The sequence below is a fragment of the Lipotes vexillifer genome, unplaced genomic scaffold (assembly GCF_000442215.2).
Source record: "Lipotes vexillifer unplaced genomic scaffold, Lipotes_vexillifer_v1.1 scaffold195, whole genome shotgun sequence".
Lineage (NCBI taxonomy): Eukaryota > Metazoa > Chordata > Mammalia > Artiodactyla > Lipotidae > Lipotes > Lipotes vexillifer.
In genome coordinates, this window is record NW_006799532.1 from 453,684 (window position 1) to 471,299 (window position 17,616).

General features: G+C 43.0%; 1 protein-coding gene across 1 annotated transcript in view; it reads left to right on the top strand.

Annotated features, from left to right (window-relative positions):
* MBD2 (methyl-CpG binding domain protein 2) overlaps nucleotides 1-8,103 on the top strand; it is a 79,507-nt gene extending 71,404 nt beyond the window's left edge. Inside the window, exons 7-8 of the mRNA XM_007471664.1 lie at nucleotides 3,838-3,976; nucleotides 7,628-8,103. Coding sequence (XP_007471726.1) covers nucleotides 3,838-3,970 — 133 coding nt within the window. The 3' untranslated portion in view covers nucleotides 3,971-3,976; nucleotides 7,628-8,103. The remainder of the gene's footprint in view (nucleotides 1-3,837; nucleotides 3,977-7,627) is intronic.
* Nucleotides 8,104-17,616: the final 9,513 nt, after the last annotated feature.

A 17,616-nucleotide genomic window follows, 5' to 3' on the forward strand; every position in this document is an offset into this window, starting at 1 on the left:
ACACACACACACACACACACACACACACACACACACACACACACACACACACACAAACACACACAGTGAAGCCAGATAAGAAGCAAATGAGAAGAAAGACAGAGCAAAGCGTAAAGCAATAAAACAGAGCCAGGAATGAGGAGCGGACACAAGGTGCATCTTTTAACATCTTTTACTCTTTCTAAGGCTGGGCCACAAATTAGGTTTTTAGCAGCAAATTTTGAAAGGAAGACATATGGCTCAGATTGATAATGCCCAAGGAGTATAAGCAAACCATTGCTCAAGAGAAACAAAACTATTCCAGATATTTAAGACCACAAAGAAATTCTTATATGGGATTTATGAACTTCAGTATTATTACTCTAAAATGATTGTGTAGTATACTGTATTTTCTTTAAATATAGGGCAGTGTGTACACTTCACTCTTTCTATCCTCTGAATATAAACCAGAAAGCTTTACTGGAGTATTATTCCTAGACCAAACTGGCAGAAGGCACTTTTGAATTAAAAAATATGTATTTTTTTTCTAAATCCATGAAAGTTGGCATGAGAGTGTTTTTAAATGCCTGAGTCTAGCTAGGTTTATAATTGGAAAGCCTTTCCTGGGTTTTAAAGTAGTTCCTTTTGCAAAGTTGTAGAATGGTTCAAAGTTGCATTCAGATGCCTTTATTACATAGAATTTACGATCAGTGTTATTTTTTAAGAAAAACAAAATGTAAAATCAAGGAAGGGAATCAACTTGCTCTTTGGACAATTCTTACCTTTGAGGAAGGAAATTACTCAGGAGACAAGTTCCTATCTGTCTTGGAATGAGTACCCAGTTAATCAGCAGGGATTCCTCCAGGTCATTATGGGGGTTGACTGAGGTTCTCTGAGTGATGTCTTGGGAATGCTGACGGCTTCAACACCAGATCTTTTGACAGTGGAGGAAGCTGTCTCAAAGCCAGATCTGGATGCTTTCCTTTTAGGGTAAACTTGTCTAACAAATTGTCCATTTGATATCATTGTCATAACAGAAATTATTAAGCAAACATTTCTTGTTGCATTAGTACAGTTTCAAAATACATGACTGCAAATGGAATTGTTACCCTTTCTCCAATTGGGTAGCCAATAATCTGTTTGTATTAAACCTTCAACTAAGAATCTCAACATTAAGCATATATATTTTCATCCGTCTTGATACTGTTTTCACCCACGGGTGTATTTGTTTTCTAATACTGAGAAACAAGCTCTCACAAACCTCACAGCTTAAAACGATACCTATTTACAGCTCTCAGTTCAGTAGGTCAGAAGTCTGGGACAGGCATGACTGGATTCCCTTCCCGGGGTCTTACAAAGCTGAAATCAAAGCGTCGGGGTAGAACTGCAGGCCTTCTGGAGCTTGGGCTCCTCCTAAGTTTGTTGCAGAATTCATTTCTTTGTAGTTGTAAGAATGAGGCCCCTGTTCTCTTGTTGGCCGTGGGCTGAGGCCGTTCACAGCAGTTAAAGACGGCCAGCATTTCCTTGCCCCATGGCTCCCTTAATATCCCCTCTCCTGCTTTCTGGAAGGGCCCAGCCCCTCTTAAAGCCTCTTCTTATTAGATCAGGCCCTCTATGATAATCTCTTTTGATTAACTCAAGGTCAGTTATTAGTAAGCTAATCAAAGAATGATAGCTCAGTCATATTCATAAGTTCTGCCTGCCCTTAGGGGAGAGAATTGTACTAGGAATGTAAGCAGGGGCAGGTGGGGACATCTTGGGGACTGTGTTAGAATTCTGCCTACCACATCCAGCAGATGCTTTAATTTCAGTTTTCATAAATGTGGGAAGCAGTGCTCAAGACAAAAGAGAAACAGTGGCCAATGTCAAGAGTTTCAGATATACTTCTCTAGCCAAAAGCACCATTCCTTCCATTTTCTTTGTCTTCCTGATGGGGTGACTTTAGGGCAGTTGTGTAGACTCTCATACTCTGTTACTAGGCATGAGAGACTGCCATGAGACTGATAAGCCATTATCATAAAACTGGAGTCACTGAGCCAGTGGCAGGGCTAACTGTATAAGAAATAAACATTGTGTTCTTCATGACTCTGCTCCACTGTATGAAAATCGGTTGAACTTCAGTTTCTGTTAATATGATCGAGGCTACAGAGCTCGATTAATTCCGTGACAGATCCCCTCTTTTTGAAAATTCATTTAAAATGTATAAGTCCAGGGCTTCCCTGGTGGCGCAGTGGTTGAGAGTCCGCCTGCCGATGCAGGGGACACGGGTTCGTGCCCCAGTCTGGGAAGATCCCACATGCCGCGGAGCGGCTGGGCCCGTGAGCCATGGCCGCTGAGCCTGCGCGTCCGGAGCCTGTGCTCCGCAACGGGAGGGGCCACAACAGTGAGAGGCCCGCGTACCATAAAAAAAAAAATTAATAAAAAAAAATAAAAATAAAAATAAAATGTATAAGTCCAAACCTTTTGTCTCTTTGTGCTGTTTTTAGAGTTTAGTAAAGATGACGTCTAAAGTTTCTGTGTTTACACAGTATATGTTAATTTTACTACCTTGGATATGGTCTCATGAGATAGAGAGACGTGGGGACTAGACTACAGTAAACACAACTTTACAACTGGTTGAATGCCCAAGGGGTGAATACTCAGGGCATCTTAATGGAGTCTTCTGGAACATTGCTCCTCTACCCTTCTGCTTTCCCAGGTTTGGGGCATTGTTACAATTTGTCTTCCTCAACTATTGATGGAGAAAATCACTTCTTCTTTCAGTAGAGCCATCAGTATTCCTTGTTGCATCTGTTATTTGTCCCAGGGCTGCTCCATCTCCCATTCTGTATCCATCCTAACCACCTTTCCTTTGGTCTCAGGAGGTGACTCGTCCTGTTTTCTCATCCTCCCAGCTGGGCCTTTGCCTCTCTCCCTTTCTTGCTTTTTTCTAAGTCTTTTACTTATAGCCAGTCTTGTCCCTTCCCTGTGTCTTCAACCATTGCCTCTCCACTGGGTTCTGGAGGTGAATTTCTATTTATCATCTTCATTTGCTAGAACTGTTTTAGGAATCCCTCTCTTGCCCTGTCAAGGAGCTAGTCTCCGTTTTTTCCTGCTTTTTTAAGATGAATTGTATACCAATAGCCTTTCTTCCTGTGCTTTGTTTTTCACCTAATGGTTCTGAACTTTTTTATGACTCGGTGTTATTAACTCTCACTTTTGAGGTTCCTTTAGAGTCCCCAAGACACAGGGAAACTTGTGGCATATTCTTAACCTACTCAGCTCATCTCAGTTCAAGAGTCTTTTCATTCCCTGTCCTTGGTGTACAGGATCACGTGGTCTTGGTTCCTTCCTGATGGCCTGCTCCCAACAGGCCGGGGAACCCAGGGAGAACTCCAACTACCACTCCCCTGACACAGCAGAGAGTGGCAGCGAGATCCCAGCTCATCATGCCTCCGCCTCCTCTGTCTTTCTCAGTGCTTCACTGAGCAAATCTCTTCTCCTTCTTTATTTTCTGTATTCCTTCCCTGCTTTTAAATTATTTCTAATTATCCTTTATAGGAATAACCCTGAATCTTCACATATTTGAAGTTTTGTGAAGTTGTAGAAAAGGTCACTGAAATAAATCTACTCCTGCCGGAATTCTCTGTGAGATGAGGGCTATCTGCCTGTCTGAATGTCCCTCTTTTTGACAGAGTTCATTCCCCGTGTGACTTGGTTTTGTGAGGGTAGAAGCAACTTTTGCAAAGTCTAAGGAGAAGGAAATGTATGTTTCTCAGGAATTTTCATGACTTTGAAGTAAAGATAAACCATTTCGGCAGCTTCATTGTTCCAGTACTGGCCAAATTATTAGTATCTTTTTACTCTGTTTTTAAAAAGGAAACAGGAAGAGCGAGTACAACAAGTGCGTAAGAAATTGGAGGAAGCACTGATGGCAGACATCTTGTCACGAGCTGCTGATACGGAGGAGATGGGCATTGAAGTGGACAGTGGAGATGAGGCCCAAGATTAGCATCAGGTAAAGCGACACCAGAGAGACGTGGAACTTAAGGTCTTCTTTTTCCTCGCTTTTGCCCTTGTAGCCTGATTCAGCAGTGCCCACAAAGCCTTCTCGTCTGCAAATCCTGTGCATGTGCTGTTGTTTGGCCCCCTCTATATTGAAGGACCATATAAGCGTGCATCCTTTTGTTCTCATTATGTGAAGATGTTCACACCCCTGCAGCCACTTGCAAGGGATCTGGTCTCCAAGGTGTCACTAGAGAAAAGCAGAAGGAGGAGGAAAGGACTCTGCCAGGGAGGGAGAAGCAGCTGCAGGAGAGGAAGGCGCCATCACCTCTACCACAGTAGCTCTCTGGGGTCTGTTGTCCCCTCTGTAAAATTATGGTCACAAAGTAGGCAAAAATCCCTCCTTTTTTCCCTCCGTTTCTGTTCTCTAGCACAGACGGTGCAGGGAGAATGAGAAGGACATTTTAAAGTATGATAAATAATTTACCTTAAAAAGTACAAATTATGAACCTGTCCTGAACTCACGTAGGAGTCTCACAGTCTCTGTTCCATCGGGTACATATTCTCTTCAGATGATTACACTCCAATATCCAAGGGTTTATGTGGCATCTTGCATCCCAAATTCTATCCTGCTTTGTTTTGGGGGCCATGTCTTTCTGCCACCCCCAAGCCAATTATTTATTTGCATCCTCTGAAGGCAAAACTGAGCCGTGGGTGGTGGTGTTGGGAGGGAAGGAGGAAGGGATGGGCCGAGAAGCAGAGCGAGCGGAGCAAGTGGGAGTCTCATCCCGTGGTGCCCTTCGAGCCCGTCTCTGCCCCTCACACCTCGTCCTCATAGTCGGTCCTGCATTCAGTGCTGGGTCCTGGGGACACCCCCACGCTCACAGAGCTTACCATATAGTTGTATGAAACAAATGCTCACATAGCTGTATGATCACCAATGAAGGTGCTGGGAGAGCCGCTGGCAGGGGAGCTAACGCGATGCGAGGGCCAACAAGAATTTGGGGATGTGGCATTTACGGTGAGCCTGAAAGGCAGGTAGGAGTGAGCAGGAGAAGTTAGGGGGAAACAGTTCTCATCCAAAGAAATAGCAGGGACAACCCAGTTCCTTTAAAGGACCAAAGGAAAGGTCACTGTGGTTGGAATGTAGGAAGTCTGGGGAGGGTTAGAAAGTGTGGAGATGAATCAAATCATGGTGAGCCTTGTGGATTCTTGTTAAGGATTTTGAGCTTTATCATTAAAACCACTGGGAATCCACTGAAGGCTGCATAAAGTGATTAGATGTGCTTATTTATAAGATCCCTACGGCTGCTGCATGAAAAAGGATGTCCTTTCTAAGGAAAGCTTAGTAGCAGGGAGACCAGTTAGGAGGCTGCCGTAGTCCCACAAGAGGTGATGGTGGCTTCACGAGGGTCTCGGCAGCGGATGTGGAGAAAAAGAGGAAAAGGCCAATTTGAGATGTATTTGGAGGTAGAATCGACTTGACTGGGTGGGTGACTGTTAGTGAGGGTGAGAGAGTGGGATGAATGGCTCCAGGTGTTTTACTGGAGCCACTGGGTGGATGGGGAGGGGTCCTGTTTAGAGGGTCATACTGAGGGTGTTGCATGCAGGGGGGATGAATTCATTGTTAACACAATCTTTCCTTCCCATCAGTGCTTTGTCTTAATTCAGGGAGTGGCCCATGCCACAGTGACACAGATCAGGTAATAATCACAGTGTCTTCCATTTACATAGTCAGGGACAGCAGCAACATTTCGGTCACACAGTTTCCTGACCACGCAGAACCTTTTAAATCGAGTTCAGTGCTATTTTAAGTGGTTTTGTTTTGTTTTCTATATTGAGGACAGGAAGATGCCGTGTTGACACTGAATCTTGTTTTCCACTCCGATCAGGATGTGTTTTATGGACTTTGATGAGCGTACTTAATGTGTGTAAAGTCTCTCAGAGGCAAGTCTGCAGCGTGTTTCTTTTCTCCAGAGACTTCAGTGCAGTGTGGGAATCTGGACCATTGCGCCTGCACCGCATCAGAACCGACTCTGGGAAAGCCCTCTTCTTCTCCAGAGCTTTTTGTTGTTTTTCAGACTTTTTTCCTGAAAACAATTTAGAATAATCAAGGGTCATGTAGCTGAGGTTTTATGAGACACTCACTTACTTTGCAGATTACTTTGCAGGTTGACGTCAGGGCAGCACCCTAATCTATGTAAGCGAGCCTGTGGTTAATGCACGAATAAACTAATTAAAGTTGAGGGATTAAAGTTTTAATATGTACTTAAAGAGTAGCCATCACTTTGGCGTGGTGCTAGGGAGAGATCTGCGTTACGTGTATCATATTCTAAACTTGAGAATGGTATTATTAGACCAGGCCGTTAGACTTGTAGGTTATGGAAGATTTAGATGTACTTCTTAATTATCAAAATTAAATTTACCTAAATCACCAATTTAGCCCCACGTACACCTAAAGTGTTTAATAAACCAGAGCACTGCCACATGACTTAATTAGGTGTTCATAATAACCTGTGGAATAGGTAGGACTTAGCTTGACTAAAGGTGGGACATGGTCAAGTTCACATGGCTGCCAAGAGATGGAACCTGTAACATGCGGTTCTGTTTAGGTCTGCTCACCGCATTATGACATGGGTGCTCTTTCTGACGGTCCTTATTAGCAAAATGGACCTTAATTTGTATGTATATATATATATTTGGCAGGCGCAGAGTTTAGGAAGCTGTCAGCAGAGGTGTAACTCCAAGTTTCGTGCAGTCGCAAGGAGAGATTTCAGCTCTGCTTCCTTAGTCACACAGCCCCTGGGGCTCAGTTGTGGTTTCAGCCCACCTCTGCGTGTGTTCCTCCCGCCAGAATCTGCTCCAGAGATTGCCAGAACACATGAGCCTGTCAGGGAGGATGGAGCTGAGGCTGTTATTGGTCGGGGCGAGCAGGCGTGTGTGCGTGCGTGTGCGTGCGTGCACCCATGTGTGTGTGTGTGTGTGTGTGTACACACACCGTCAATAGCAGGTTGAGGTTTGCTGTGTTACTTAAGATTTTACACCCAAGAGGAGTGCCCAGGTTATCAAACATTTTAGGAGTGCCTGCAAGAAGAAGAAAACTATAAGAACAAAAGTATTAAAACATTTAGCTATAAATGAGCTGGAGTATCAAATACATAAGCAGTTGAATTGGCAGTTGCACAGTACCATTTCACCCAAGTTAAGCAGTAATAGAACTTCAGTACATTTCTATCATCTGTAAATTCTGAGAAGTAAAATAAATTATTGTGAAATAAAATAAATCATTGTTAGAAATTTTCCTAAAAAGGTATGTTTGGATTTGGCTACGTCTGTTATGTTTTCTTCATTTGTATGCTCTGTGATTTCTCTTTTTATGCTGATTTAATTAATGATAGAAAATATTTTCATAAGCATACAGAGGGATACATATGATTTATTTGAAAATGAAGTGAGTATTAAGGGTTATTTTCAAAATAAAACACTTGAAACAATGAAGGGAAATGTTGAGCACTTTTTATGTACAAAGTGCTGTAACTAAATGGTATCAGGCTCTAAAAATCCTATTCTAAGTGAAATTTGGCCTCTAACTGCTTTTCCACGTTTTGCTGACCTCACCTGAGAAATCACTGAATTACTTAAGTTTGTTTGTTTTTTCTTACAGGTAACTTTCGACCGACTTTCCCCAAGAAAAAATTCCTAGAATTGAACAAAAACGTTTCCACTGGGTTTCGCCTGTAAGAAAAAAATGCACCCGAGCACATAGAGCTTTTTAATAGCACTAACCAATGCCTTTTTAGATGTATTTTTGATGTATATATCTATTATTCAAAAATGATGTTTATTTTGAGTCCCAGGACTTAAAATTAGCCTTTTGTAATATCTGTCAAGCAGGACCCTGAAGATGAAGCTGAGCTTTTCATGCCAGGTGCAATCTACTGGAAATGTAGCACTTAACGTGAAATATTCGTCTCCCCCGCAATTTTAATATGAACGGATCAGGAGTTACCAAATAAATTTCCCAATGAAAGCGTATTGTGACTTCACTGTATATAAACAGATTTTTATACTTTATTGAAAGAGGACACCTGTACATTCTTCCATCATCACTGTAAAGACAAATAAATGATTCTATTCACAGACTGATTGGAATTCTTTCTGTTAAGGAGCACACAATACATAGCCCCTCCTTAGGATTCCTGGTTCACATTCAACTGTGATCCCTGGGAATTAGGTTTGAAATGGAGGTAGTAGCAAATAGTTCATACATTTGCAGTATGCCTCTGGATATCATGAGAATTGCGCTGCTTTCACCAGAATTATAAGTTGTTGTGTAGCATGGGTAATTTTTTTCCCCTTGCCTGTAACGAGTACTTTTGTTAGTTCTATAAAAATAAGGCATTTTCTTCCCTTGGGCATGAGTTAGGTACACAGGTGCGCTTCAGATGTTACTGGAAGTCCGTGTCTGTTTTTCTAGAACATTTTACATTTTCCAGTGTCTACTGGCTTACAGAGTTAACAGGTGCAGGTCAGACCCTTTGCCACAAAGAGAGGCATTTTTCTGGGCAGAGTTGCTTAATGAACCAGATTGTAATACTCTGCTAATTACTACCCAGCCTCCAAAGTATTAACATCTTTTTTTCTGTTGAAACTCACAAGCGTTAACTTCATTACCAGTTAAATTCCTTGATATCTAATTACTAAAACTGGCATAGCATTGAGAAATGAGTTTTAAAAATCAAAACATACTTAAGGTAATCTGATGCCAAAGAAAGGAGGGAGTGGTTATAAGCAAATTTAAGTACATTTTGAGAAACAGAGCAAACATGTTTTCTTTCTGTACGAAGGGTTTATGCACTTCTTAACTCTGAGTTCTTTCAAGATCAGATGCAGAATGATGTGATCAAGGACCTGACCAAACCCCTCTAAATGTCACTTGTACATTTTTTTATCACTACCTCCAGCACCCTTCCGGTTTCCGAGGAGGGGAAAGAAAAGAAAACAGTGAAAGCAATATGACTGGCTAGGTTTGAGCTGCTGTCTCTCTGGACCTTATGCAAAACTACACAGATATCACCTTGGAATTCCTGATTTACGTTCAACTTTGATCTCTGGGCTTTAGGCCACCTATTTCCACAGAGCAATCCTGCAAATAAGCAGAGATACTTGCAGACTCTGGGAAGACAAGTGGCAGAGGGTGCCGGCTCCGGGCCCTTCCGACTGTCCCCGTTGGGGTGGCAGTGGGAAGTTAACAATAATATTGATTTCTTTTTAAGAGCTATTATGACTAGTTAGAATGAATGTCCAAAGGCTTTGCTTAGACTCCTCAAAGTTCACGAGTCTTCATTTGTAATCAAGCTTGGGGTAACTTCACCTTGGTGATCATATGTTCTTTTCACAAAGCAATCCAACCAAGATGTACATGCCTTTATAAACAAATTTTGTAAAATGAAAAACACACACGTACAAAACTTTGATTTTTGTCCTTATATACATTGCTCAGGTAAAGGACAAGGTTTGAAAGCCATTACATGGTGTCTAGCTGGGAACTATCCCATAAGTCCAGGTGTTCCCAGTATACCCGTGGGACATGTCCAAAAATAAATGCATCATCTTATCCCCCAAACCTACCACCATCTTGCATTCCCTAACTTGTGTAAAAGCAAATCATCTGATCCAGTTGCCCAAGGCAGAAGCCCAGGAGTGATCCCAGATGCCACTCTTCCCCTTGCCTCCAATAGCCCATCAATCCTGTTAGAATTGTTAACCACATTTCTCACACCTTCATCTACATCTCTTCTCCGTTCCTGCACCCACTGCCTCCTTTCCTCTCCTCTGCTCTTTCAGTGGCTTCCTTTTATTTTTCACCTGTCCCCTTCCCCTTCTCTCTCCATCCCTCGTTCTTCCCCTCCATGTAGTCATCAGAGTGGTCCTGGAAGCAAATGTGACCTTATCATTTCCCTGCTCGAAACTCCTCACTTCTCTGTGTATGCAGTTTAGAATCATGCTTAAGAAGGAGCACTTTGAAATGGAGAGAACCTGTGTCCGAACCCTGGTTTTGCCATTTGTGTGACTTGTCAGGTTACTTAATGTCTTTGAGCCTGTTCCTCCTCAGTAAAATAGGAATAATAATACCTACCTCATAGAGTCGTTGTGAGGACTAAAGGAGATACTGTTTGTCAAGTGTTAGCACAGTGCCTGGTGCATAGTGAGGGCTCCTGTTGGAGCGGGCGCTCTCGCTGTTATCTCTGCAGGTGTCATTTTATGTCACTTCCAAGAGGCATTCGCTGATAACCCTAACTACCCTCCACTTTATAAATACCCGCAATACTTTATTTTCTGCCTTGGCACTCTGTTTATTTCCTTTGTAGAAATCTTCTAAATCTGTATTTTATTTATTTGACTTTTTGTCTGTCTATCTACTAGAATGTAAGCTCCCTGAGGGCAAGGATGTGTCTGTCTTGTTCCCTGTTACAACCCCAACGCTTAGCTTAATGCTTGGCACACAGTGAGCACTCAATAAGTGCGTGTTGAATAAATGGACAAATGATCAAAAGCCTCTTCAAGATCTGATGCCTGCCTACTTGTCTAGCTCATCCTGCCACTGTCCCCGCTGCACCTTCGGCTCAAGAAAAACCACATCACCTGCTCCTTTGAAGTGCCCCTTGGGCCTCTGTGTCTTTGCACCTGTCGTTCCCTTTGCCTGCCTGTCTACATGGCCAATTCCTGAGCACTGGTCAAGTCACAACTCCCTCCTCTGAAGCTGTCCCTGGTTTCTCCAGGCAGATGTTCTTTTCCCCTCTTCCAAATTCCCACTGCACTTTGTCAATACCTCCACGGAAGCACTTTACTGTATTGTATTGTAAATTTGTTTGGATGTCTGTTTCTACTTTTAGACTGTAAGCACAGTGAAGGCAGAGATTGCATCTTTTCATCCTCATGTCCCCAGAGCCTAGCGCTGTGCCTGGCATATAACAGTTTGTCAATAAATACTTGTTGAATGAATTAGTGAACAAAGCGTCTTGCAGTTGGAAAAATCTTGCAAGACGTATGTATTATTACAGAAAGGGATGCCCCTGGCGGCTTCCGGGGTAGTTTTTTGTGCTAGAGAGGAGATCTAGAAAGCATTATGTAATCTCTTTGAATAGAAGATGACTTGTTTGAATTTCTAAAATAAGTTGAACAATATAGATCTTCATAAATGATTGCAAAAGATATCAAAAAGCTTTGTGATCCCTCAAATGCTACAAAATCCAAAATATTTGCACTATTAGTATTTCCATAGTAAATGCTATGCGAAAATGTACAGCAATAAATTTTGAAGCTTTAAAAATGTTTGTGTAAGTTATCTTCAATGACTTAATCTATGGAGAACATCTAAGACCTGTGTTTCCCAGACATAGGGGCTTCAGACTGGGGTTAGGGCCCCTAAGCTTTCAAGCTTATGCAGTGATACAGATTTCATTTGTTACTGAGACAAAGTGCTCAGTCATGCTGCTGGCATGTCCAGTGAACAGAAAGGTCTGGAAGGGTTCTCCACAGAATCAGGTGGCGGCCACACTTGACCTCGTGAGGCCATAGCCTCCGAACCTCCACTAAGACTGTCATAGCTCCCTTGTCCTGCCCGCCTTCACTGCTGGGATGCATATATGACCCCTATACGAAATCTACTTCTGTGGCTACCAAATCCACAGGTGGAGTCATCACATCAGTCAAAACAGCATTAGCTATGGGATTGCGAATTACAGCAGTGGCTTATCAAACCTGCATGTCTCAAAGGGTCTGGGGTGGGCTTTAAAATTTCCAGTTACATACTGATTTTTCCAGAAGGGCACATGTAAGTTACTCTGTCAATTATTTGGCTTTTGTTTTTATGACAGGAGGACACAAGTTTTTATTTCCTCTCATTTATATAGCATTTTATGATTTATAGAGCACGTTTACCTCCATGAATGTCATGTTTGAATTTCAAGCTACATATAAGCCATGTCATATACACATGCTATTACCCCCGTTTAAGAGTTGAGGAATCTAAGAAGCAGACAGGTTAAATGACTTACTTAAGCGGTAAGATACAGAGAGGGGCATTTGAATGCAGAGGTCTTCTGTTTCTAGAACGCCATGCAACCTTCCAACACTCCTCTTCACTCACATCGGAAGCTGCCATTCTCTCTGTGACAGAGAACAAAACAGTTTGGTTTATCAAGTACAGCGTGACTAGACTGAAAGCTTACACAGGGCAGAGTGACTATGGGAAACTTGGTTCTTTTCAGTCTGAATAGTCAAAGCTTTTCCACTGAATTCTTCTGCTGAGAAATCTTTACTAAGATTAATCTTTTATAAGAGGTGGGAAGAGGTGCAGCTTCTCAGTCGCAGAATGTTGGGAGTTATTTTTATCTGAGGGGGTTAGCATTTTCTTTCTGCTGTAGTACTTTCTATTTTTTGCTTCATGAGCTTGATGCTGTGAGAAGTCTGGCATCAAGATGCAACTGGACCGCAGGACCTGGGGAAGGGGCTGCAAAGTGGGGCACGTGCATCTAGGGCTTGTGTAAAAGCATTCAATGGGGGTGGGAATGTTACCGAACCAAACTTGGGTCTGCCCACTCGAGCGCAGTAAAGCCAATCTGACACTGGGTCTTGGTGAGGCAAAGTGCAGTGTTTATTGCAGGGTGCTAGACGAGGAGTCCAGGGCAGCTAGTGCTCAAAACAGGTAACAGGGCAGTGTCACAAGTGTTAACATTATCAATCCTTAGGTGCCAGTAGGTTTGGGGGCTACATGCTCATGAGCATCAAGTAGTTAATTTCTTCCATTTGGTGGTGGTTTTAGCATCTGAAAAACTCAGGAAATCTGCAGCAGATACTATTTTCTAGATACTTCAGAGAGGAGCTGCAGCCGAGGATATGGAGGAGGGGTCTGTCCCAGGAAAGCCCCAAAGGGTCCTGCTCAGTTACAGGAAAATATCTGACCTTTTAATATTTGTTTTCATCTCATCTCTTTGAGATTTTAAGAGTATTTAATTAAAGATATAATACATTAGGAGAGTAGTACATGTATATGATTTATGAGTAAATATCCATAAATTGGGGACATATACTTTTGTTTTTGAAAGGGCTTATTATTATTAAAAGGGCTTGTTATTAAACTCTTACTATTAAAAGAATTTTGAGGGAGGAGAAGATGGCGGAAGAGTGAGACGCGGAGATCACCTTCCTCCCCACAGATACACCAGAAACACATCTACATGTGGAACAACTACAGAACACCTACTGGACGCTGGCAGAAGACCTCAGACCTCCCAAAAGGCAAGAAAGTCCCCACGTACCTGGGTTGGGCAAAAGGAAAAAAAGAAAAAACAGAGACAAAAGGACAGGGACGGGACCTGCAGCAGTGCGAGGGAGCCGTGAAGGAGGAAATGTTTCTACACACTAGGAAACCGCGGAGACTGCGGGTGGCGGAGGGGGAAAGCTTCAGAGCCGCGGAGGACAGCCCAGCAACAGGGGTGCGCAGCGCAAAGCGGAGGGATTCCCGCACAGAGGGTCGGTGCCGACCGGCACTCACCAGGCCGAGAGGCTTGTCTGCTCACCCGCCGGGGCGGGCGGGGCTGGGAGCTGAGGCTCGGGCTTCGGTCGGAGCACTGGGATAGGACTGGCGGCGTGAACACAGCCTGCAGGGGTTAGTGCACCACGGCTGGCCTGGAGGGAGTCCGGGAAAAAGTCTGGAGCTGCCGAAGAGGTAAGAGACTTTTTCTTCCCTCTTTGTTTCCTGGTGCGCGAGGAGAGGGGATGAAGAGCTTAAAGGGGCTCCAGAGACGGGCGCGAGCCGCAGCTATGAGCGCAGACCCCGGAGACGGGCATGAGACGCTAAGGCTGCTGCTGCCGCCACCAAAAAGCCTGTGTGCGAGCACAGGTCACTATCCACACCTCCCTTCCCGGGAGCCTGTGCAGCCGGCCACGGCCAGGGTCCCGGGATCCAGGGACAACTTCCCCGGGAGGACGCACGGCGCGCCTCAGGCTGCTGCAACGTCACGCTGGCCTCTGCCGCCGCAGGCTCGCCCCGCCTCCGTGCCCCTCCCTCCCCGCGGCCTGAGTGAGCCAGAGCCCCTGAATCAGCAGCTTCTTTAACCCCATTCTGCTGAGCGAAGAACAGATGCCCTCAGGCGAGCTACACGCTGAGGCGGGGCCAAAACCAAAGCTGAACTCCAGGAGCTGTGCGAACAAAGAAGAGAAGGGGAAATGTCTCCCAACAGCCTCAGAAGCAGCGGATTAAAGCTCCACAATCAACTTGATGTACCTGCATCTGTGGAATACCTGAATAGACAACGAATCATCCCAAATTGAGGAGGTGGACTTTGGGAGCAAGATAGATTATTTTTTCCCCTTTTCCTCTTTTTGTGAGTGTGAATGTGTATGCTTCTGTGTGAGATTTTGTCTGTATAGCTTTGCTTTCACCATTTGTCCTTGGGTTCTGTCCGTCCGTTTTTTGTTTTTCCGGTGTGCGGGCCTCTCACCGTTGTGGCCTCGCCCGTTGCGAAGCACAGGCTCCGGACGCGCAGGCTCAGCGGCCGTGGCTCACGGGCCCAACCGCTCCGCAGCATGTGGGATCTTCCCAGACCGGGGCACGAACCCGCGTCCCCTGCATCGGCAGGTGGACTCTCAACCACTGCGCCACCAGGGAAGCCCTAAAATTTTTTTCTTAATAATTACTTTTTATTTTAATAACTTTATTTTATTTTATCTTTATTTTATCCTTTCTTTGTTTCCTTCCTCCTTCTCTCTCTCTCTCTTTCTTTCTTTCTTTTTTTCTCCCTTTTATTCTGAGCCGTGTGGAGGACAGTCTCTTGGTGCTCCAGCAAGGCGGCAGGGCTGTGCCTCTGCGGTGGGAGAGCCAACTTCAGGACACTGGTCCACAAGAGACCTCCGAGCTCCACGTAATATCAAACGGCGAAAATCTCCCAGAGATCTCCATCTCAACACCAACACCCAGCTTCACTCAACGACCAGCAAGCTACAGTGCTAGACACCTTATGCCAAACAACTAGCAAGACAGGAACACAGCCCCATCCATTAGCAGAGAGGTTGCCTAAAATCATAATAAGGCCACAGACACCCCAAAACACATCACCAGACGTGGACTTGCCCATCAGAAAGACAAGATCCAGCCTCATCCACCAGAACACAGGCACTAGTCCCCTCCACCAGGAAACCTACACAACCCACTGAACCAACCTTAGCCACTGGAGACAGACACCAAAAACAATGGGAACCTTGAACCTGCAGCCTGCCTAAATGAGACCCCAAACACAGTAAGATAAGCAAAATGAGAAGACAGAAAAACACACAGCAGATGAAAGAGAAAGGCAAAAACCCACCAGACCTAACAAATGAAGAGGAAATAGTCTACCTGAAAAGAATTTAGAATAATGATAGTAAAGATGATCCAAAATCTTGGAAATAGAATAGAGAAAATGCAAGAAACATTTAACAAGGACTTAGAAGAACTAAAGAGGAAACAAGCAATGATGAACAACACAATAAATGAAATTAAAAATACTCTAGAAGGGATCAATAGCAGAATAACTGAGGCAGAAGAACGGATAAGTGACCTGGAAGATAAAGTAGTGGAAGTAGCTACTGCAGAGCAGAATAAAGAAAAAAGAATGAAGAGAACTGAGGACAGTCTCAGAGACCTCTGGGACAATATTAAATGCACCAACATTTGAATTATAGGGGTCCCAGAAGAAGAAGAGAAAAAGGAAGGGACTGAGAAAATATTTGAAGAGATTATAGTTGAAAACTTCCCTAATATGGGAAAGGAAATAGTTAATCAAGTCCAGGAAGCACAGAGAGTCCCATACAGGATAAATCGAAGGAGAAACACACCAAGACACATATAAATCAAACTGTCAAAAATTAAATACAAAGAAAACATTAAAAGCAGCAAGGGAAAAACAACAAATAACACACAAGGGAATCCCCATAAGGTTAACAGCTGATCTTTCAGCAGAAACTCTGCAAGCCAGAAGGGACTGGCAGGACATATTTAAAGTGATGAAGGAGAAAAACCTACAACCAAGATTACTCTACCCAGCAAGGATCTCATTCAGATTTGAGAAATTAAAACCTTTACACACAAGCAAAAGCTGAGAGAGTTCAGCACCACCAAACCAGCTTTACAACAAGTGCTAAAGGAACTTCTCTAGGCAAGAAACACAAGAGAAGGAAAAGACCTACAATAACAAACCCAAAACAATTAAGAAAATAGGAATAGGAACATATATATTGATAGTTACCTTAAATGTTAATGGATTAAATGCTCCCACCAAAAGACACAGACTGGCTGAATGGATATAAAAACAAGACCCGTATATATGCTGTCTACAAGAGACCCACTTCAGATATAGGGACACATACAGACTGAAAGTGAGGAGATAATGGAAATCAGAAGAAAGCTGGAGTAGCAATTCTCATATCAGACAAAATAGACTTTAAATACTATTACAAAAGACAAAGAAGGACACTACATAATGATCAAGCATCGATCCAAGAAGAAGATTTAACAATTGTAAATATTTATGCACCCAACATAGGAGCACATCAATACATAAGGCAAGTACTAACAGCCATAAGAGGGGAAATCAACAGTAACACAATCATAGTAGGGGACTTTAACACCCCACTTTCACCAAGGGACAGATCATCCAAAATGAAAATAAATAAGGAAACACAAGCTTTAAATGATCCATTAAACAAGATGGACTTAATTAATATTTATAGGACATTCCATCCAAAAACAACAGAATACACATGTGTACACAAGTGCTCATGGAACATTCTCCAGGATAGATCATATCTTGGGTCACAAATCAAGCCTTGGTAAATTTAAGAAAATTGAAATCGTATCAAGTATCTTTTCCGACCACAGTGCTATGAGACTAGATATCAATTACAGAAAAAGATCTGTAAAAAATACAAACACATGGAGGCTAAACAATACACAACTTAATAACGAAGTGATCACTGAAGAAATCAAAGAGGAAATCAAAATATACCTAGAAACAAATGACAATGCAGACATGACGACCCAAAACCTATCAGATGCAGCAAAAGCAGTTCTAAGAGGGAAGTTTATAGCAATACAATCCTACCTTAAGAAACACGAAACATCCCGAATAAACAACCTAACCTTGCGCCTAAAGCAATTAGAGAAAGAAGAACAAAAAACCCCCAAAGTTAGCAGAAGGAAAGAAATCATAAAGATCAGATCAGAAATAAATGAAAAAGAAATGAAGGAAACGATAGCAAAGATCAATAAAACTAAAACCTGGTTCTTTAAGAAGATAAACAAAATTGCTAAACCATTAGCCAGACTCATCAAGAAAAAAAGGGAGAAGACTCAAATCAATAGAATTAGAAATGAAAAAGGAGAAGTAACAACTGACACTGCAGAAATACAAAGGATCATGAGGGATTACTACAAGCAACTCTATGCCAATAAAATGGACAATCTGGAAGAAATGGACAAATTCTTAGAAATGCACAAACTGCCAAGACTGAATCAGGAAGAAATAGAAAATATGAACAGACCAATCACAAACACTGAAATTGAAACTGTGATTAAAAATCTTCCAACAAACAAAAGCCCAGGACCAGATG